General features: G+C 55.4%; 9 protein-coding genes and 2 non-coding genes across 11 annotated transcripts; 4 read left to right on the top strand and 7 right to left on the bottom strand.

Moving 5' to 3' along the window:
* The first annotated feature begins 429 nt into the window (after positions 1 to 429).
* On the top strand, positions 430 to 501 carry BBK36DRAFT_t54. Its single transcript has one exon. It is a non-coding gene; the product is annotated as a tRNA-Asp (tRNA).
* A 331-nt stretch (positions 502 to 832) lies between these two features.
* On the bottom strand, positions 833 to 3,198 carry BBK36DRAFT_1191931 (hypothetical protein; the record flags this gene model as incomplete). The annotated part of the gene is made up of 3 exons (XM_024896745.1): positions 833 to 2,617; positions 2,666 to 2,900; positions 2,944 to 3,198. 3 exons carry the CDS (start codon positions 3,196 to 3,198, stop codon positions 870 to 872), a joined length of 2,238 nt encoding a protein of 745 aa, XP_024752101.1. The 3' UTR covers positions 833 to 869.
* Positions 3,199 to 3,791: 593 nt separating this feature from the next.
* On the top strand, positions 3,792 to 4,233 carry BBK36DRAFT_1138878 (hypothetical protein; the record flags this gene model as incomplete). Its single annotated transcript, XM_024893270.1, has 3 exons — positions 3,792 to 3,944; positions 3,974 to 4,014; positions 4,062 to 4,233. The coding sequence occupies 3 exons, from the start codon at positions 3,792 to 3,794 to the stop codon at positions 4,231 to 4,233; spliced, it is 366 nt and encodes a 121-aa protein (XP_024752100.1).
* Positions 4,234 to 4,905: 672 nt separating this feature from the next.
* Positions 4,906 to 6,416, top strand: BBK36DRAFT_1191923 (alpha/beta-hydrolase; the record flags this gene model as incomplete). Its single annotated transcript, XM_024896744.1, has 6 exons — positions 4,906 to 5,018; positions 5,096 to 5,169; positions 5,236 to 5,437; positions 5,520 to 5,523; positions 5,584 to 6,283; positions 6,334 to 6,416. 6 exons carry the CDS (start codon positions 4,906 to 4,908, stop codon positions 6,414 to 6,416), a joined length of 1,176 nt encoding a protein of 391 aa, XP_024752099.1.
* A 305-nt stretch (positions 6,417 to 6,721) lies between these two features.
* BBK36DRAFT_t44 lies at positions 6,722 to 6,802 on the bottom strand. The gene has a single exon. It is a non-coding gene; the product is annotated as a tRNA-Ser (tRNA).
* Positions 6,803 to 7,509: 707 nt separating this feature from the next.
* BBK36DRAFT_1111917 (N-myristoyl transferase) lies at positions 7,510 to 9,296 on the top strand (the record flags this gene model as incomplete). Its single annotated transcript, XM_024889750.1, has 2 exons — positions 7,510 to 8,823; positions 8,895 to 9,296. The coding sequence occupies 2 exons, from the start codon at positions 7,510 to 7,512 to the stop codon at positions 9,294 to 9,296; spliced, it is 1,716 nt and encodes a 571-aa protein (XP_024752098.1).
* Positions 9,297 to 9,592: 296 nt separating this feature from the next.
* BBK36DRAFT_1207102 (alpha/beta-hydrolase) lies at positions 9,593 to 11,031 on the bottom strand (the record flags this gene model as incomplete). Its single annotated transcript, XM_024897374.1, has 3 exons — positions 9,593 to 10,480; positions 10,610 to 10,766; positions 10,964 to 11,031. The coding sequence occupies 3 exons, from the start codon at positions 11,029 to 11,031 to the stop codon at positions 9,593 to 9,595; spliced, it is 1,113 nt and encodes a 370-aa protein (XP_024752097.1).
* A 660-nt stretch (positions 11,032 to 11,691) lies between these two features.
* BBK36DRAFT_1191910 (hypothetical protein) lies at positions 11,692 to 12,822 on the bottom strand (the record flags this gene model as incomplete). Its single annotated transcript, XM_024896743.1, has 4 exons — positions 11,692 to 11,931; positions 12,003 to 12,290; positions 12,364 to 12,559; positions 12,698 to 12,822. 4 exons carry the CDS (start codon positions 12,820 to 12,822, stop codon positions 11,692 to 11,694), a joined length of 849 nt encoding a protein of 282 aa, XP_024752096.1.
* Positions 12,823 to 13,187: 365 nt separating this feature from the next.
* BBK36DRAFT_1134552 (hypothetical protein) lies at positions 13,188 to 14,617 on the bottom strand. The gene is given in 4 exon segments (XM_024892348.1): positions 13,188 to 13,212; positions 13,225 to 13,788; positions 13,861 to 14,495; positions 14,511 to 14,617. The coding sequence occupies 2 exon segments, from the start codon at positions 14,484 to 14,486 to the stop codon at positions 13,257 to 13,259; spliced, it is 1,158 nt and encodes a 385-aa protein (XP_024752095.1). The 5' UTR covers positions 14,487 to 14,495; positions 14,511 to 14,617; the 3' UTR covers positions 13,188 to 13,212; positions 13,225 to 13,256.
* A 1,009-nt stretch (positions 14,618 to 15,626) lies between these two features.
* BBK36DRAFT_1112999 (Choline/ethanolaminephosphotransferase) lies at positions 15,627 to 17,316 on the bottom strand (the record flags this gene model as incomplete). Its single annotated transcript, XM_024889862.1, has 4 exons — positions 15,627 to 16,622; positions 16,684 to 16,809; positions 16,952 to 17,061; positions 17,238 to 17,316. The coding sequence occupies 4 exons, from the start codon at positions 17,314 to 17,316 to the stop codon at positions 15,627 to 15,629; spliced, it is 1,311 nt and encodes a 436-aa protein (XP_024752094.1).
* A 1,681-nt stretch (positions 17,317 to 18,997) lies between these two features.
* On the bottom strand, positions 18,998 to 19,711 carry BBK36DRAFT_17796 (hypothetical protein; the record flags this gene model as incomplete). Its single annotated transcript, XM_024897846.1, has 3 exons — positions 18,998 to 19,399; positions 19,462 to 19,550; positions 19,609 to 19,711. The coding sequence occupies 3 exons, from the start codon at positions 19,709 to 19,711 to the stop codon at positions 18,998 to 19,000; spliced, it is 594 nt and encodes a 197-aa protein (XP_024752093.1).
* Between the last annotated feature and the right edge of the window lie 41 nt (positions 19,712 to 19,752).

Raw genomic sequence — 19,752 nt, 5'->3', positions numbered from 1 at the left:
GTTGGCTGCCTGGCTCTTTGTTCTGTTCTGAGTTTGGGAAGATGCAGCCATGAAACCATAACGCAGCCAAAAGGGATCGGTGTCGTCACCCGTATCCTGCTGAGTCAGCACATCATGCTTCTCTTCTGCTGAGTTGCGCCTCTGTTTCTTTGTATGTCTCATTGGGCATTGTGGTTGATGATGATAATATTGCAAGTAATGATATAAGGTCTCACCTACCGGTTATTTGGCAGATGCGATGCATCAGAAGCATTCAGCGTTATTACAACTGGCAGCAGTTTCTTGCAGCAGCTGTGGAACTGGATCTGAGCAGCTTGGTGCGAACCCTACCAGACTTCATGCTTTGAGGGCTGGACCTCTATAAGATAAATAGACGGCGCCACCCAGCAAGAGCCAAGCCACCTACAACAGACGCCACAACGTCTGAGATCTTCCGTAGTATAGTGGTCAGTATGCAAGCTTGTCACGCTTGAGACCCGGGTTCAATTCCCGGCGGGAGAGATCCGCCACACCTCTTCAGAGGTGGTTCATTTTTTTTCTTCTTTTTTTGCTCTGTTTTCATTCTTCTTGTTCTTCTGCGTCCAAATATCTCCTTTCAGTACCATAAAGAAAAAGAAGGGACAATTCAAGTTTTGAGATCAGTTCGCCTCGTTTGCTTGCATCTCCGATAAAATATGACAGGCCCAGCGGTCTTGATACGACATATAAAAAAAACGATCCATGTCCTCCGTGCCAATCCAATACTCCAGACCCCTTTCTCCCGCTCCCGCGAAATGCATGTTCTTTGAAGCATCTAAAAAATAACAAATAACAGCTCTAGCCACACACAGCACTGCCAAACACTCTATGCCATCGCGGAGAGTCAAACGCTAATCTCTTACTTCTTTCGCAGTGACAGACTGAATGAGGCGCTTATACTTGGCTTCGTTCTCTTCCTCAGGATCTGGAGGCTTCAAAAACTCAAGCTGCTTAGTCGAGTTGGTCGACTTGGTCCAGAGAACAGACGGTTTCACTTCCACGGTCTGCTCAGAGTCCGTCTCGACCTTGGGCGTTGATCCATTCGTCTTGGGTTCCTCGAGCACGCCGTTTGCTTTTTCCTCCTTTGACGCCCTTGGCAAATGCATTGCCAGTAACACATACTCGGCACGCGTCATGTTGTCCATAACGTCGTCCATGTACCGTCGTACCTCGTCTTGGGGGGCCACCACGCGCATCAGGTTTTCCAAAATGCGTCCAGTCTGCGTAGAGATGCGTATCGTGACGGGTTGGTAGTAGTCAAGTTTGGGGTCCCCTCCATACTCGGACGTGCTTCCTTTGCGGACAATGAGGAACGATGCAACCACTTCTTGGCCAGACGAGCTGGGCAGGTACTCCAGGATGCTAAACTTGGGGAACAGATAGCGATCTCCGGTTCCGAAATCGAATACTACGGCGGAAATGTCAGGCTTCGGCGCTGGTGGTGGTCCCTTGGACCGTAGTGCCTGCGGGTTCGCCTGCTGTGGGGTTGGAGGATTTGAAACTCGCATGTGGCCGTTGGGAGCATCGCTTGGCGGCTGCTTCGCTGGTGGAGGTGCAGGCGACGCCTGAGGAGGGGGCTTCGCGTCTCTGTGAAGCCGGTCGAGGATTTCCTTAAGATCTGTTGCATCCGTAAAGCCGGGACGGCCCTCAGCAATGCGTCGAATCATATCGCTGGTCTTTTGATCTTCCAGAGCGGCCTTTACAAGCAGTACGACCAAGGGATCGCTCCTTGGCGGCGGTCTTAGCTCGCTTGATCTCTGGCGTGGGTTGGAGGCCAAAACAATGTCGAGAATGGTCCGCACTTCATCTGCAAAGTACTTGACCGTCCTTCCATCTACGAGCAGCCTGTCGGCGGAAGGACCCTGCTGCCCGCCGCTTCGCCGATATTCCGCATTCAACTGATCAATAATCTTCTGGAAGCGGTCGAGTTCCCCTTGTTTGGCCTGGCCAACGGCAACTCTCTTCATGAGATCTCGCAGCTCTGGATCCCCTGAGGCCTTCTGCGCGAGCAGGGCAATCACCGGATCGTTGGGAACAGGCTTCGCCGGAGGTCGTCCTGCAACTGGCGCTGCTGGCTTCACCCCAGCTGGAGACTGAGCTGGCCCAGCATTGGCCGGTCGATTATGCGGTGCTGTGGTTGTGGACGGCGGCGGCGGTGGTGGGGGCCTCGCTAACGGCGTGCCGGTATAGGCTGGCTGCTGTCCCGGGAGGGGATTCGTGGGCGGTCGAATTGGAGGCGGGGGAGCTGCTGCTGCCGGAAGAGAGGGTGTAGGCGCAGGGGGCAGGGCAGCAGGCTGCGCAGAGGGTGCCGGGCTGGGCGATGGTGATGTAGCTACGTTGATGGTCGTGAGCGGCGAAGGTGTAGGCTGAATCCCCGAGACGCTCGTCGAGGACGTCGATGGCCGCTGAGAAGGGCTCGGGGCAGCGAGGGGCTTGGGGGTGGTGGCTGCGGTTGGAATTGGCGTCGATGCCGCCGATCCAGGCGTAGGCGGAGGGGGCATTGAGCCATTCGGAGGGCCGTATTGAAGCACCGGTCGAGCGAGCGGCTGAGGTTGTGACTGCGGTTGCGGCGGCTGCGCCTGGACTTGCGGCTGAGACACTGCCGGTGACTTTGGCACCTGCTGCGGTGTCCGGGGCGGGGGAGGACGCTGCTTGGATTCCTTGACCACGTACATGGTGGCCTCGATAATATGCGGCTCGATGGTGATGGTGACGTTACCGACTCGGGTCATGCTGTCTTTGGGCGGGTTCTTTGGGTCCTCGTTCAGCACGCCCTTGCGCTTGTGAGGCTTGGTCCAAAACTTTTCAAAGAGCCCATCGTTGATCCATCGATATCGAGACCGCGAGAGGGATTCCGCGAGAACGCCGCTGTGGAGGGTGAACTAGGTTAGCGAGCGCGGGCTTTATGACCGACAATGGTATGACATGCCTTTCTGAAATGGATTGATATTCTTTGATAGGCAGGTCGCCGGGCTGCGGAGTCTCGATCGTGGGCAACGGCTGACCGGGCTGGAGCGAGGTTGGCAGCGGCGGCGGCGGCGTTGGTGACGGCTCCTTGACGACGGGTTCGGGCGGCGGAGGAGGCGTGACGGAGCGGTCGGCTCGCGGAGTCACATTGCGGCGTTTGTTGGCATTCTCAACGCGGGCCGACCTCGCGGGGAGCTTCCGCTTCTTCTCCATCGCGTCTCGAGGCGGGTTTACACGGCTGCGGCAGGCGACGGGCGATGGGTCAGCATCATAAGAGCGCCATGCGAGGGCAGCGAGCGGCCTGGGGGCGTGAGGCCGAGCTGCTGGCAGAAGCAGTTGGGGAGGACGGGCGGCGATGCTGCACAGAGGCCAGCGAGAGAAGCGACGAGAGCCAAAGCAGAGGCGTGCGAAGCGGAAGTAGGACGAAGTTGCTGGGCGGTGCAAGTCGGCTCCAAGGCTCTTTTGGCCGGTGTTGGTACAAGTACTCGTACGAAATCCTGGAAGCTGCCCAGCCAAGGTTAGTCATTCGCTGATTGGCTCTGCGCGGCTGCAGTCCGATGTGGGGCCGTCGAGCTTCTGCAGCAGGGGCCTGATTGGTTCGCTAGGGGACCGGGCTGGCTGGCGGCGCCGCGGGATTGGCGGGCTGCTACAGCGCCATCCCACTAAACCCCCCTCTGGGACGGCCAGGGCCACAGTGCTGAAGGCAACAGGTACAGGGCCCTGGCGAGCGCGCTAGAGTGCGGAACTTGCATTGGGTCCATTATCATTTGAGTTCGGTTGGTTCATTGAAGTCGCTCAGCAGCAACATGACATGGACCTTCATGTTGGGGGTTGGACAGAGCACATCCGGGCCTTTGGCAGTGAGAGCGCTGAGGACTCAAGCGGGCGATTTGCGGCGCCTGATTATCACAGAGGCTGACGTTGAAGGCCGTGACTGTCATGGCTCGGGAATGCAAAAGGTGAGACTTACCTGCATCATACGGCACAGTACAAGTATCGTCATCAGCCCGAGCACATGCAGTTCACTGAGTAAGTACTCGTGTATTACCTGCTGGACTCGTACATGAGCTGATGAGGCACATCTTCTTCACTCGGAGAACGACGGAGGGCTTGTCGATCCTCCCGAGCCTCAACGGGCTGCAGCCACCAGTGCCCAACGTCTGCCGTGGGTGCGCCAATGTAGGCCTCGGGAGGTACTCCGAAGGCGCCTCGTACTGTCCGCGATGTCTCATGCAGAGCGGCAGATGAGCGGAGTACCCGGTATGTACACAGCTTAGTTGATTGCGGCTGGATTACGAATTGCCTCCTTGGCTGTGGTGTGGCAGGGCGAAGCTGAAGCATCGTCGTCACTCATCGCAGTACTGTATGAGCACCTATCTGCCAGCCACGCACATTGAAGGCAGACGCAGACGGGTAGATCCGGTGGCGATTGATGACTCGGGCTCAATAACAGAAAATTGCATTCCTAGATAAGATATTCATGGAATTTTCTCCGTGTGTATATTGCACACATGCCCAAGCACGGAATACATGCGGGCGAGGAAAGAGAGGGTGTCGAACCTGCAGATGACCAGTTGTGAATGTGATAGCGCCAGCCAATCGAACTCAACGCATGTAAGCAAAGGCATCAATCAACCCCCAGGATGAGAGGGCAGAGGCAGGTTTCAGGCATTGAAGGAAGTGTTGGAATAAAAAGGAAATTCAAGGCTCTGTGTAAATACCTAGGTAGTGTGGGATTTAATGGAGCATCTTGTCTGCAGTCAACATTGAAGATCCGCTTACGAGAAATCTCTCCCCCGCCATGCGCTGGTTGACTGACTCCATCACCCGCAAACAACCTGCGTCTCTGCAGCCTCCCGACACCAAAGAATCGATCCCAGACGCAAGGGGGGGCCAACCGCTTCGCCCCATGCTTGTAAGATGGCGGCTTCCTTGCATCCTGCCCTTTGGGCCTCCATCTGGCTGGCCGCCGTGCCATTTGTCTTCTACATCGCCCTCATAGGGCTGGGCGTGATTCCCTTCTTCCAGCGGCAGTGAGTTGCCTCTCATACATTTACAATGATCTCAATGTGTCCATTTGCTCATACATGCTCAACTCTGTATGATACAGCTTCCTATATGCGCATACCATCAACTCGCTGTTGTGGTCAGATCTCAATTCCCCCATGGGTTGGGGCTTTGCCAGTCCGTCCAGTGTCACCATTCTTCCGCTCGTAACGCCACTAACAAGCAGCTTTGCTGTTCCAATAGAAAATCAAGTCACCCCTTTCGGACTGCAAACCTCAGATGGCGAGACAATCTACGCGTGGCACATTATGCCACTGCCTCTCTATCTGCAACATGAGACCACAGTGGCAACGCAGGACGTGGGCTTCTGCAGTGACTTTACACAGACCGAGTCATTTCGATTACTTTCCAGCGATCCAGAGGCCAGACTCATCATCTCATGCAAGTAAATCTCGTAGCTCAGGTTCTGTCAGAGAAAACCAAGTACTGACTGGAGTGGCACAGTTCACGGTGTAAGCTTGTTTCAGCACCGTCATGATGCTTCATTCGGTATCTGTCGCCTGGGGATATCAACTCACTTTTCACATATAGAACGCAGGTCACATCGCCCAAAACACTCGGCCGGCTAGCTATCATGCCTTGACTGATACGTCATCGTACCACGTTATAGCCATTGACTACCGCGGCTTCGGCCATTCCACCGGCAAGCCCAACGAAAAGGGTCTGATCCTAGATGCCGCCGCCGTGGTCGACTGGGCAATCAATGTGGCCGGAGTCCCCTCAAATCGAATTGTGCTACTCGGCCACAGCCTTGGAACCGCCGTTGCCAGCGGCGTCGCCGAGCGTTACACCCTCCAGGGGATTGAGTTCGCAGGCATCGTGCTCGTCGCCGGATTCAGTGACTTGGCCACAATGCTCAGCGGCTATCGTTTTGGAGGAATCGTGCCCGCCCTTGGGCCGTTTGCCTTCTGGCCCTCCTTCCACCGTGTTCTCGACAGAGTCCTCGTGGACAAGTGGCACTCGGCTAACAGACTCGCCAATATTGTCCGCCATTCGAGGAAGAGGCTGCGAATAAGCTTGGTGCACGCGAAGAATGACAAGGACATTCCCTGGGTAGAGGATAACAAGCTATTTCGGGCTGCCGCAGAGGAAGCCGTTGGAATTCTGAATGATGATGAGTTCATTTCTTGGAAAGAGACGCGGACGGTCCGGACGAGTAATGATTCGTTTGTCACTACGTGGAAAACAGGCGAGGACACTATCATTCGCCAAGAGCTGTTTCCCTACGGCGGTATGTCTACGAATACAATCATTGGCCTACCCAGCTGACTATATAACCAGGACACAATGACATTTTGGGCTTTGCGCCAGTCAGCTTGGCCATTATGAGGTCGTTTGAGCTTGAGGGCACAGCCTACAACTAACGGCATGCACATATGGAAAGCATAGGATGCAGGCACCCCAAAACACAAGTTGTAGGCCGCCTACAGTCACATTCTGGCATTGTCTAGGCGGATAGATGCTTGTAGAGGACGTCTCTAGAGAAGATCGTTGGCCATGAGTAAGCAGCAGCTATCCACGACAGATTGTCGAGAGCATAGATGTGGCGGAGTGCGGTGCTTCAGGCTTTTCTCGTGGCTCCAGTTCCGATCCTCGAGTATCTCGAGGCCAATGGGACTTTGAGGCTGAAAACCCATCTTTCGGTATAAAGAGCAAAAAAAGAAATGCTCGACGGAGACAGGATTCGAACCTGCGAGGCCGAAGCCATATGATTTCTAGTCATACCCATTAACCACTCTGGCACTCCGCCAATCAGATGATTGATGAAAAGAGTGGCATAATTCTACACTATACGGCTATTCACTAGAATTACACTCAGCATCAGATGTTCCCTTCAATTCAGGGTAAGGACATGGTGCGGCGTAAGAACTTCAAGTTAGTTGTTCAGAAAAGTCAGATGCATTCTGGTGCATGACTGGGCTAATTGGTAGACGTAGATGGGCACAGGAGCGACATTTTCGCTCACGTTGACTATGGACTCAATGGCGTCAAGCGGCCTGGCAGTATCTGTTGTGAAGTTCAACCGTGACAGGTAAGGTAGTAAAAGGTACGACGAAGCTGAATACACGTATTACACTAGGTGGTACCTTGTGTGGCTTGATCCATGACGTACGCTTGTTGAGCCAAGCATCTGCCACAATAGATTCAGTAGGTAGGCAGATAAATAAAAAACAGAGGAGGTGAGTTTATTCCCATGCCCCTGAAAAGCGTCTGAAAAAAAAAAAAAAAAAAAAAGGACTGGAAACAAGACAATTGACATAAAGTGGCAGCCTTTGGCAGCCAGGCATCTTCAGCTGAAACAGCCTGCCATCAGCCTCTCACAACCCCACCAAGCTCGGCTCAGTGCTGCTTCACCCCACCACCGCCCGCCTCGTCTCGTGTCCTGAACCTGCGCCAAAAGCCAGCCTCGAGGCCTTCCCCACTGAAAGCTTCAACCACACACATACAACACACACGATGCCAGTCGAGGAATCCAAGCCGGTCGACGAAAAGGTCAGCGCGGTCGACGCCGAGCTCAAGGCCAAGCAGGCCGCGGCCGAGTCCGAGGGCGAGTCCGAGGATGACGAGCCGACAACAGCGGGTGACGATGCCGCCGCAGCGAGCGGCTCCGGCGCCGCGGCGGCGGGCAAGAAAAAGAAGAAGTCGAAGCGCAAGAAGGCCAAGGAGCTGCTGACGGGCAAGTCGGGCTCGGGCTCGAGCGACCGCGACGACACCGAGGCGGACCTCAAGAGGGCCATCGGCGGGCTGACGCCGCAGCAGCTGCAGGAGCTCATGGCGCTGAATCCCGCGCTGGCGGGCGAGCTGGCGGCGGCGTCGGGCAGCGCGAACCCGTCGCCGGACCAGATGGCGGAGATGCTCAAGAAGATGAACCTGCAGGACATCATGACGGGGCTGGCGGCGGCGGGCAAGAACGCCAAGGATATGGCCTCGTACAAGTTCTGGCAGACGCAGCCGGTGCCGCGCTTCGGCGAGGACGACAAGACGGTCGAGGAGGGCCCGCTCAAGATCCAGACGGTCGACGAGATCCCCAAGGAGCCGGCGCCGCTGGTGGCCGGCTTCGAGTGGGTGGAGATGGACCTGACCAACGACGACGAGATCAAGGAGATTTACGAGCTGCTCAACGGCCACTACGTCGAGGACGACGAGGCCATGTTCCGCTTCAACTACGGGCCCGGCATCCTGAAATGGGCCATGATGCCTCCCGGCTGGGCCAAGCACTACCACGTCGGCGTCCGCGCCACCCAGTCCCGCAAGCTCGTCGCCTTCATCTCCGCCATCCCCGTGCGCGTGCGCGTCCGCAACAAGGTCATCACCTGCTCCGAGGTCAACTTCCTCTGCGTCCACAAGAAGCTCCGCGGCAAGCGCCTGGCGCCCGTCCTCATCAAGGAGATCACCCGCATCAGCAACCTGCACGAGATCTGGCAGGGCCTGTACACGGCCGGCATCGTCTTGCCCAGGCCCATCAGCACCTGCCGCTACTACCACCGCTCACTCAACTGGCAGAAGCTGTACGAGTGCAACTTTGTCCACCTGCCCAACGGCAGCAAGCCCCAGTACCAGATCCGCAAGTATGCCGTGCCGGACCGCACCTCCACCAAGGGCCTGCGCGAGATGAAGCCGGCCGACATGGAGGCCGTTGTCAAGCTGATGGACAAGTACATGAAGCGCTTCGACATTGCCCCTGAGATGACAGTCGAGGAAGCAACCCACTGGTTCTGCCCCACCGTCGAGGCAGGTCAGGACCAATACATTTGGTCTTACGTCGTCGAGGTAAGGGGAGCCAAATCCCTCAGAATATCTGTGTCTGTCCACCCTACTGACTTATTTCCCCCCTTTGCCAGGACGATGAGAAAAACATCACCGACTTCTTCTCCTTCTACTGCATCGAGTCCTCCGCCATCAACAACCCCAAGCACGACGTCATCCGCGTCGCCTACCTCTTCTACTACGCCACCGACGTCGCCTTCAAGGAGCCATTTGACAAGGCCGCCCTCAAGGCCCGCCTCAACGACCTCGTCCACGACGCCCTCATCCTCGCCAAGCTCGCCCGCTTCGACGTCTTCAACGCCCTGTCCCTCATGGACAACGCGCTCTTCCTCGAGCAGCAGAAGTTTGGCGCCGGAGACGGCCAGCTGCACTACTACCTCTTCAATTACAGGGCGAACCCTATAGCGGGAGGCGTGGATAAGAAGAACCAGCTTGATGAGAAGAACCTCAGCGGTGTTGGATTGGTGTTGCCTTAGAAGAAGCACGTTTCCAGGGAGAGAAAGAGCAAGTTGTTTTTCTCCTCTTATGCAAAGTATTTGTATGCTGAGATACCATGTGCGGTATGAGGAGAAATACGAAGAAGAGGATCAAAGAAAGAAGATAGATCTGCATAGCAGCTAGCCTCTTGACGCAAATATAATCTAAACAAAGAACTGATTTCACGACCCCTCAATCCATGACAGACTCGCTTTGGCTTACAGTATGCCTCTCCCGTATACAACAAAACGTCTCTGCCTCCCCATATATACGCACACTATGACTCTACAATTATCTATCCTAATTTCGCCCACGCCGTAAACCGCTCCTCCAGCACGCTATTGAACCACGCCGGCCGATCCATAAGCGGCGCATGTCCCATGCCCTCCACGATCAATCCCACGCCCGGCTCAACATACTTGATCAGCTTCTCCCCGTTGGCAACCGTAATCATGTTGTCCGCCGTGCCGTGCATAATCATGATACTCTCCCTCCCCACGCGATCCGCCATGGCACGCAGCTGCGCAGCCGTCTTGCGGTGCCCCGCCGCGGCAATCAACTGGCACAGGAACCCCTGGCGCGTGAACCACCCCTTCTGGCGCTTCTTGTAGAGCTCCTGCGCCTGGAAGCGCTGGAAGTTGGTGTCGAAGGCGAGGTACTCCCCGTCGGGCGTGCCGGGCGCGGGGCCGCACCGGGGCGTCGTCTTGGGCGAGGGCAGGTCCGCCGCGTCGTCGGGCGCGGCGAGCCACTCGTTGGTGAAGAGCTGGCGGCTCGTGTCCGCGATGCCCTGCTCCTCGGACTTGGGCACGACGAAGCCCACGCGCGCCCAGATGGCGTCGCCCCACGACTTGGCCGGCCCGCTCTCGAACTGCGGCGTCGTCGCCACCAGCGTCAGGGAGCGCAGGCGCTGCGGGATGGCGCAGGCGACCTCCTGGGCGATCATGCCGCCGAGCGAGATGCCCACGACGTGGACCTCGCGCTCGGCGGTCCAGCCCACGTGGTCCAGCACGTCGACGACGTCGGCCGCCATGGCGCTCGTGGTGTACCGCGCCAGGGGCTTGTCGCTGTCGCCCATGCCGCGGTTGTCGAGGATGAGGACCGAGTACTTGTCCCCGTGGTCGTGGCCAAAGTACTTTGTTTGGCGCTGCCACGAGGTCTTGACGCCGGCCAGGCCCATTATGAGCTGTAAACGCCCCATCACATCGTCAGCATATTCCAAGCGAGAAGAGTACACCATTGGCTTTTGGTACAAGGAAAGACGATCAAAACTCGCAGTGCAGAGAGCATGGGTAAAAAATGCACAAGAACATACCACAAGTTTAGTCGGTCCATCGCCGTGAATCTCCCAAGAGATCTTCACCGGCCCGCCTCGCCCGTTGGCAGCCTCAACGACGCCTCTCTGATGAGGTTCCAGGGCCCATATCACCGAAGGATACGCCGGATGCTTGATTGTCTCCTCCGCAGTCGGTCTTATAAACGCCCTGCAATCATCCGGCATTAGTCTCCACGAACCATGTCTCATCAACGACAATGACGACAAAAGCTGCAAAGATTAAGTTGAGAAACAAGAGTGTTGTAGAGTAAGATGTTTGATGTAAGCGACACAACGAAGCTATCAGTGAGACACACGACAAACGGCGTGTCACCAACAAAAACACTCCGTTACACTCGCTCACACTGGGTAAACAATGCGTGAAGGGCTTGTATTTTGAAAGAGACAGAGGGAACTTGCATTGTGTTCGTAAGATGTCTTAAGGCGCTCCGGCGAACTGATTATCAAAGAGATTGGAATCTTTGAAGACAGTTGGAGGAACGACTTCTCCAACTGAGTACTTGTGGCAAAGGTGGCGCTCTATATCCACCTGAGGTATGTAGGCACGAGGTCAGAACGACAAAATTAATTAATCATGCAAAGGGAAATCGCCCGAATGTAAAGCTTCTCAGAAAGACTGTACGATTAGCCCAAGAACAGATGGAATTGGCAGTTGACGACGAAAAGGGCCGGCATCCCGTGAGGTTGGAGGTCAAAGCTGCTGACATCATCACCCATACGTAACGTCATTCGCGGTTGGGCCTCGGCATGCTGGAAATGTCCGAGAGCATCTGATCAGTCATTCTTCATGATGCAACTCATTTTTGTTACGCGATGCCTGCTCGTCTATGCTAGAATACATTCAGTCTTACATCATCGTGACAACTGTCTTCGTAGGTTGTCAAATTCCATGTCGTCGAAAGACGCAATTCGCGTGTCGCCAGATGCCAATAGCCCTTTTCAGCCAGGCGAGGCTGCTAGATATTCTAGTCCAGTTGCTTTAACAGACCGAGGCAATAGCCTTCGCCATCATCCTCCAACTCCGTTTTTTTTTTCGTTGCCCGCCATGCTCTTCATGATCCTCACCTCTCACCAGCCAATCGCCGGCGCTGAACCTCTCCCAAAGCCTTGGTTCCGCTCAAGAAGGCGGCAACTCCCACAGCGCCAATCGCCGGCAGAGTCTGGAACAAGTTCCACTTGGTGTAGTAGAGGAAGAAGACACCCTCCATCGCAATGATCGATCCGAAGAAAACAGCGTGCGAGATGGGAGCGCTGCTCAGAGCCTTTTGCGCATGGGCAAAGTTGCCTCCAATGGCGAACCACTGATGATCAGTTAGCATATCCATTCTTCTCATTGGTCATGTTCCCATTGAGGAGCCAGAGAAAAACGTACGCCGATGAACAGGGCCGGGATAGAAGCTAGCACGGCAAGGGAGAATGCAAGCGAGACGATCTTGGGAGGGTTCTTAGGATCGGCCCGAAAGATGTGATGAATCTCAGCGAGCTTGCCATATCGCAGCGGCTTCTCGTATTTCGGCGCAGCGGTGGCCGGGTCCAGCTTGACGGCAAAGTCGAAAACAGGTGTAACCGAGCCCTTGGTCGAGCCAAAAGATCCCAGGACGAGACTGGCTTCGAGGGGCTCCTGGGATAGGAGCAATTGGACGGGAAGGTCTTTCTGAGTCTATATCCTCGGTATTAGTTGTTTCGTTTGTCAAGCCGATTGTTTCGTCTCTTCGTGGGGGGCTCCCGCGTACAATTTCAACTGTTCCCTTTCCAGACTCCTTCACGGTCAGCGGGAAGGGCGCTTCCAGACCAGACGCCTCCTTCACGACCAGGAACGCTTGGTGCGGCCGCTTCGCCTTGGAGCCCTCCTTTGTCGTGAGCGTCACCTTGAGCTTGTCCTGGTGGCCCAGGGTAAGCGTATTCTGTACTCGATCAACGCCGGAAAATCTAGATTTCCAATTGTATCAGTACAACTGTTCAAAGTCCCAAGCTAATCTGCAAAAAGAAAGAGGACAAAAGTGCCGTAGGGCTAGGAAACGCAACCAAAGCAGAAGCTCTCCGTCCCGGCATCAAGGGAAAGCTCACTTGGCTACCGCATCGTTGCCGGCTTTCGAGGTCACCTGGACGGTCCCGTCTGAGAAAGTCCACGAGGACGCAGCGGAGGCGATGCTGGCGAGCGCCAAAACGGTCGAGGCCACGGAGAATCGCATGGTGGGCAAGGCGGGCGGTTGGTGCGAAGGTTGGGAAGATGCGATGCTCCAGTTCCCCAAAGATGACAGACAGCTTAGATGGAGCTTTTGGTGCTAAAGGTTACGTGTTGAGTCGCCGGGTGGGGTCTGCAATTGGCTGGCTGCAGGTAATCTGCACTGTGCATGCGACGATAGGTACTGTAAGATCCGCACTGTATATCTTGTGGGAGTTGGAGAAGACGATGCCTTGTTGCATTGATGAATTGCGTTGAAGAATGCTTCATAATAATGTTACTTTTAGCAACGATATATACCTATAGATATATGTACATGGCAACGTTCTATGCAATGCTGGCTTCGCCGTAGTCACAGGTTCTGCCTCAACAAAGTCGTATTCTCCGGCTTTCGATCGCTCGGGAGTCTCATTTCAATCATAACATTCTCCCCCAACGGAGTCATAATTCTGTCCGCAGGCTCGGCTCCAGCGTCGTCTCGCTCCTCTTGTCCTTCGTAGCCGCCGCCTTGGGGAAATGGCCCGACAAATCCATCCACTCCGCCGTAAAGGCCAGAACAAGCTTCGTCCAGTCCATCACAGTCGGCATGTCGAGGTGCTCGCCGTCATCCGCCATCGTGTGCCACACGTCAGGAAACGGCGTGGGGATCAGGTGGAGGATGTCGACGCCTCGCCGGAGGAAGGGGATATGGTCGTCTTCGATGCCTCCGTAGCCGAACTGGTTGGGTCGCTTGTGGGCGTCCGGCAGGAATGGGCGGGTGACGTTGGACTCGAGCAGTCCCAGGTCTCGCATGCGCTTCTCCAGCGCCGCCATGTTCCTGTACGCCCAGTGGGTGGTCAAGAAGTAGGACGGCACATGGGGATTGGCCGATCCGAGAAGATCCAAGAGGACGAAGAGGCTGATGGAGTGCAGCGGCGTCTTGTATGTCGACATGGATTCATGAAACTCCGATTCCCACGTCTCAGCCAATGATCTAGAGAGAAGCTGTCAGTGCTGCGATCCCCCTCAATGCAGATAGTTAAAACAGCAAATGCAATGCCCTTACCTTGCCCCATACAGCGAGTCCGTCTGCGTCCAGTGCACAAACGCCTCCTCCCCATCCAGCAAGAGAATCTGCACCCCAACCCCGGGCTCCAAGCCGGCATCCAGCTCGCCGCTGGCCTTCATGGCAGCCCACTTGGCCTTGAGCGCCCCGTCGATGCTCCTCGCGACGTGCATCAGCATCGCGCACGGCGCCGCGCTGTCCGTCGCCCCGATGAAGTCCTTGGGCTCGACCTTGCTGTCGTAATGCGCCACCAGCGTCAGCCGCCCGACCTCGCCCTTGGCGTACCCCGGCGGGTCGCGGCGCAGGATGAGGTTCGCAAACGGAATCTCCTTGTCGCCCGTCGCCGGCGTCTTGGAGGTCGAGTTCTGCCATAGCACCTCCCAGTCGGGCAGGTTGGTCTGGAAGAAGTCGACAAAGTGCCGCTGCGTCTTGGCCTGGCCTTCGGTCCCGGGCACGCGCGGGATCAGGATGGGCGCCAGGAGCTTGCCGGTGCGAATGTCGAAGTCCTGGCCGGGAGACGGAAGGCTGCGCAGGTCGTCGTCGGTCAGTGTCCCGATGCCGAGAGCGGCGCCCACCAGGCTCAGGAGCGGGACCACGACGGATGCCCGCAAGACGTTGAGATGCATCTTCCTTTGCTAACACGGGACCGCTGGCAATAAGTGATCTGAGAGGCTCCAACCTGCAGGGCCAATCTGCGCGATCTCCCCAATGCGAGAAGCAGCCGAAAGCAAGTGGCAAACAAACAAACAAAGACAGAAAGAAAGAAAGGACTAGACTAGAACCGGCGACGCTAGGCAAAGAAACACGTTGAGCGTCAATACGAGGCTGTCATCGTCTCGGCAGCAACGACATCAGTTCTCACGGGCCTTGTCATGTATAATGGAAGTTGTCCCGTCCCAAGTGTTATCGCCAAATACATACATACTAGCTGGCCCGTTATCTTAGCCCCCAGCCAAAGCACATGCAAGACCCGTGCGAGGAACGGGGTGTCGTGGCCACTGCGGGATCAACCCCCCCGCTAAACCGCATTACGGAGGCCCCTGGAACGTTGACCCTTGTTCCTGGGCTTTTGTTGAGCCGCTATTTCGAACCTCCCTTCATCAACGTGTTTAGCCGGTATGTGGCTTAAGGGGGCTTGATGAGAGGTCTCGAATAGTTGGTATGGACTTTTGAATTCTTCAAGTCGATGGATGCCTTGCTCTCAACCCGACTGCGAATTCATGTTCAGACATAAGACACCCCAGTTCTCTTGAAAACATCCCATACATGTCGAAAGTGTTGATTGATCAAACAATGACGCCTAATCGTGCTGCGGAATCTATATATAGCCCCGTATTAATAGGAATACCGAGTAGGAATATTACACATCGCCCATCATGGCCCGGAACACAAGAACGGCCAGAGCAATCTCATGATACAAAAGCGTAAAGCACCATCCAAACGCCAAGTCAGCCGTGCGCGTCGTGCACCGAGCGGGCTCCAAACAGACTCATCTTTCCATCTCTATGTGCATGTGTCCCATATCTTCTAGTCGAAATCTTGCCGAGTCACCCGGCTTTCTCTTGCTTCTCCCTGTTGAAGCCTACCCTGCCACCGGGGTGTTGAAATCCTCGTCCCAAATCAAAAGTCTCTAACTTTGGTTCATGAGGGCATTATTTGTGTTGAGGAGCAAGAATGAAAAGTACACAAACTGAAAGTGAAACGGAAAGGGCGTAAAGTATCAAGTCTCCTCTTGATGTTCGAGATGGTGATCCAATAATACGCAGTTAATGCAGCTTGGTGGCGGCTCGGGCAGCCATCTTGTTGGCCATCTGCTTCTCCTTGGGAATGGTGAGAGCGTTGATGCCCAGAAAGTTGCAGATGCTGGTGATCACCAGGTAGGCCCAGCGGAAGTAGACCACCACTGAGAAGACAAAATAGGCCCACAGGTAGAACAGCTCGAGTTCGGGGCTGATCTGGGGTAGGCCGATGCGCGGAAGGTTCCCGAGGACGGCACCGCCAACCAGCGGGGTCAGCATGACAGTCCAGTACGGGAATGGCTGGCGGGTCAAGTGCGCCAGGATCATCTTGGTCGTCAAGCGTCCGAACACAAAGGACATGGTGAAGCAGAAGAGGACAAGGTGGTTGTCTCTCATGAGCGCGCTGTAGGGCGAAAAGACCCAGGCGCCAATGCAGATGGTGAAGACGGCCATCGGAATCCACTCGAAGAAGACGGGGAGAACGGGGAGGTTCTTTGCTCGGCGCGCACGGGCAACGTTGAGGACGCAGAAGGGGATGTGGCAAGTAACCAGCAGCAGGATCAACATGCCAACCCAGATATCCCGGAAAGACACATCTCCAATAAGATGAGCCACTCCCTCCAAATGGTCGCCCCAGATGTGTGCCAAAGGTTTCGTGAAAACATCAGGTCCGTAGATTCCAGAGACGATCATGATACCGCAGGCAATGAGGAGGCCTTCGGTAGGGCCGTTGAAGAAACCGAGGTATAGGGTGTGGGTGTGGTACGTCTCCCACGTCGAAAAGAACATGGGGAGGCATGGGACAAGTGCCGTGAAGACACCTGAGGGCGAGGTGCCCAGTCCCATGGCGGCCGTCTCGAGCAAACTGGCGAGCGTGCAGTTGAGCGAATCGATGCCGTGGTCGAAGAGCTCGCCCAAACCGCTCGAGGTCCCGGTCCTTCTCGCCTGTTTCCCGTCGACATTGTCCATCGTCTGGTACATGAAGAGGCCGAACGCAAAGCTAAAGTATAGCCATGACGGTGCCTGCACAGTGTTCCTCTGTCAGCAATAGTGAGACGCACGCGGCTGAGTCTCGGTGACGTACGGGTCCCACCAAGTCGGGCACATAGATGACCATCAACGCGACGTTGAAGAGGATGAAGAAGAAGCCCAAAAGGGTGACCATGTTGGGCGCGAGCCATAGCGGCAACACTTCGACGAAGGCATTCCACTGCAGAGCGAATTCCGTTAGCTACCAATTTGATTCTATCGTATCTTGCATTGCTGTGCCGTCGTCGTGAGGAGGGGCAGAACAGCGTCGACGGGCAACGTCATGCGGAAGCGAGGGGGTGGTTCGATCGGTGAGGCCATACCCAAGGACCCAAGATGTATTTCGATACTGGTGATTTATCGACGCTCGAGTACTTGTACGTCTTGAGATGGATCAGGGCATCGTCCGAAATGCACTCGGCCACAGCCTGCTCTAAGTCCACCGATTCCGGGTTAGCCACCGCCAGAGTATAGGGATGGGAAGGGAGAAAGAGGCGATGCCCTCTAGCTGTCATTTCGATAGCGCCGCCACTCGGCCACGACCCCATCGAAACGAAGCAGGACACCCTTTTTCCCACCCCCCAGCTTCAGAAGAGAATCTCGGCTTACTTGTGTTAGGAGCCATACTGCCACCACCTCGTGTGGAGGTAATGTCGCCTTGGTGCAATGGCAGCGTGTTGCTGGACATCGTAGAGGGGGGGCAAGGCCGGGGGCCCAGAGGGGAGGTAGGAGCTTTCTTTTTAAAAGAGGACACAAGGAACCGGCGCCAAGGGGGGAGCCTCTGCGGTTGCTCCCAGGTTTGTCTCTGCGGGAAGAACTAGTACGAGCAGGTTACTTCCTTGCTCCCGTGCGTCCTAGACTTGCGCAAACCTCAGACAAGAATTTTTTTTTTTCCTGGTCGTCCAAGTGACCAAGAGTCTGGTTTCGTTGGGAGGCGTGCATGAGGAGGGACGGTTTGTGGTCCTCGGACCCCTGCTAAAGAGCCTCGGAAAATCTGCCCGTGGGCCTCTGGACCGCTAAACCCGTCCCAGTCCCCTGAGCTGGAGGCGCTACAAGGCCCGAGAAGCCCCCAAAGAGCTGCTGGAGAGCTTCCACGGCTCGCCTAATTGGGGGAATCGTTCGGGCGGGCCCCGCTCTGCGCAATCTGCCAGTGGATGGTTGTCGTCAGCACGTGAAAGCCAGCCATTGAAGTGCAGTGCATGTACGGAGTAGCTTTGGTCCAATCTCCCGACTTCTGGCGCTCGGCTGTCCTACTTAGTAGCGGTACTTTGTGAGACGCTGTGAGTTGTTGGGAACTGCAAGGCACGTCTACTTCACTCACTTGATGGAGACGCGATGTCATTGAGTCATTTTGGTATCACAGGTGCTAACGGGTAGTGTGATGTTGGCCACGCCGGATCGATGAGCCGGCAGGAAGCGCTATGTCATGTCAGTACCGGAGTAGGAGGTACCTTAGTAGTAGACATATTAATGCTGGCGACGTAATGAGAGTTTGCGGGTGATGTTGCACCGAAATCCCGTGACACCATACTGGACCACGAAGGGTGATAAGCGATCATCTACGCAAGACAAGTTACAATAGGGCAAAGGGTAAGAGTAAATACCTACCTAGGAAGAGCAGAAGACGTCATGTTACACAATCGTCCTCATTACGATCCCTCGGGCGAGTAGACTAGAATGTCGGCTGAATACACCCCAATCTGTCTGTAGCCGCATCTGTTCTTTCATCGGTGAATCGGCAAGCTTCCTCCCTGTAGCTACAGCTACGGCTACCTTATCCCGCCAATATGCACGTAAACCCTGCAAAAGGTCCCCTCGAGACAGACAGCGCACATCGATATTGCAGCTGCATCGAGCCTCTCCCTCGCCATGATGTCAAACAGTATCTGAAAACGATCGCGTGATCCCGGAAGCATCATGTGCCAAATCTCAACAAAAAGCTCACATGTGCGAGATAGAACTCGCACCATGCATTCAATCCAATGCAAGATAAACCGCGTAGGCTAAATCGCAACGGTTTCCCGCCCCCAATCCACCCTGCTAAGGTAACTTGGAAGGTATGGCAGCAAATCATGTGGGGGATCAACGTCCAAAGATCAGGGTAGACACCAGAGGACTGAGTAAGGCAGCAAGCTATTATAAACGTATCAATTGTATCGTATCAAAACCGGCATGCAAAAGTATTAATAAGTAATTGATCCCATAGCCCAACTTGATCCCGTACGTATAATGAGAACGTCAAGGTGCTCAAATGTAAAATGCGCGCTCCGATGAATAACCAAACCAACCAACCACCATGAGCGATCGTCCCGAGCACTCTAGCGGTTTGCTCAATCGCACGACTCCAGTCTCCTTCAGACACCCCCGCCTTACAGCATAGCAAATCCAACAAACATGCTGCCGAAGAGAACAGCCAGTCCGTAGGCTCGTCCAACCTCAACCACGGGGGCTGCCATCGACTTGCCCTTGCCGCTGCTGCTGCTGCTTCCTCCGCCGGGGGTACCGGTGAAGATGGTGTCGGGGCCTGCCGTGGTAGAGGTGGCCTCGGCGGATGTCGTCGTAGCAGTGGACGTCGCGTTGTACCGCTTGGGATCAGTGGCACCGCAAGGGTTCTCCTCGGCACAGTTAGAAGCACACGTGTTGTCTGATCCGCAGTTGGTTCGGCACTGGACGACGTATTCTTGGCAGATGAAGAAGGGCAGCGTCAGGGTGTATTCGGACACATTAGGCTGCTTGTTGTCACCGCAGAGACAGCCATAGCTCAACGTTTTCTGGCAGAGATATCGTCAGCATGAGCGCAGTACACGCGCAGTCAGAAGTTCAGTTGACGTACAGGATTGCACTCGTTGACCAGGGTCGGTTTGCTGGTAGTCTGCTGGCAGATGAGGGGGCACGTCGACGTCTCCGAGTTGCACCAGTTCTCTGCATCCCTCCATGTTAGCATTCCAGAGCTGCCTCGGCGGACGAGTCTATATCTCACGTCTTGTTGACAAAGGAACACTATCGGGGTCGATGTAGTAGTCCTTAGCTATCGAGACAGCAGCCAAGGTGGCGGTGACGAGAAGTGACTTGAAGGACACCATCTTGACTATTGTATGTGGTATTATTGATGTCGAGGAGGAGA

The sequence above is a fragment of the Trichoderma citrinoviride genome, assembly GCF_003025115.1.
Source record: "Trichoderma citrinoviride strain TUCIM 6016 unplaced genomic scaffold BBK36scaffold_3, whole genome shotgun sequence".
Classification (NCBI taxonomy): domain Eukaryota; kingdom Fungi; phylum Ascomycota; class Sordariomycetes; order Hypocreales; family Hypocreaceae; genus Trichoderma; species Trichoderma citrinoviride.
Note: the sequence above shows the minus strand (reverse complement) of the source record. Positions and strands in the feature narration are given on the sequence as shown.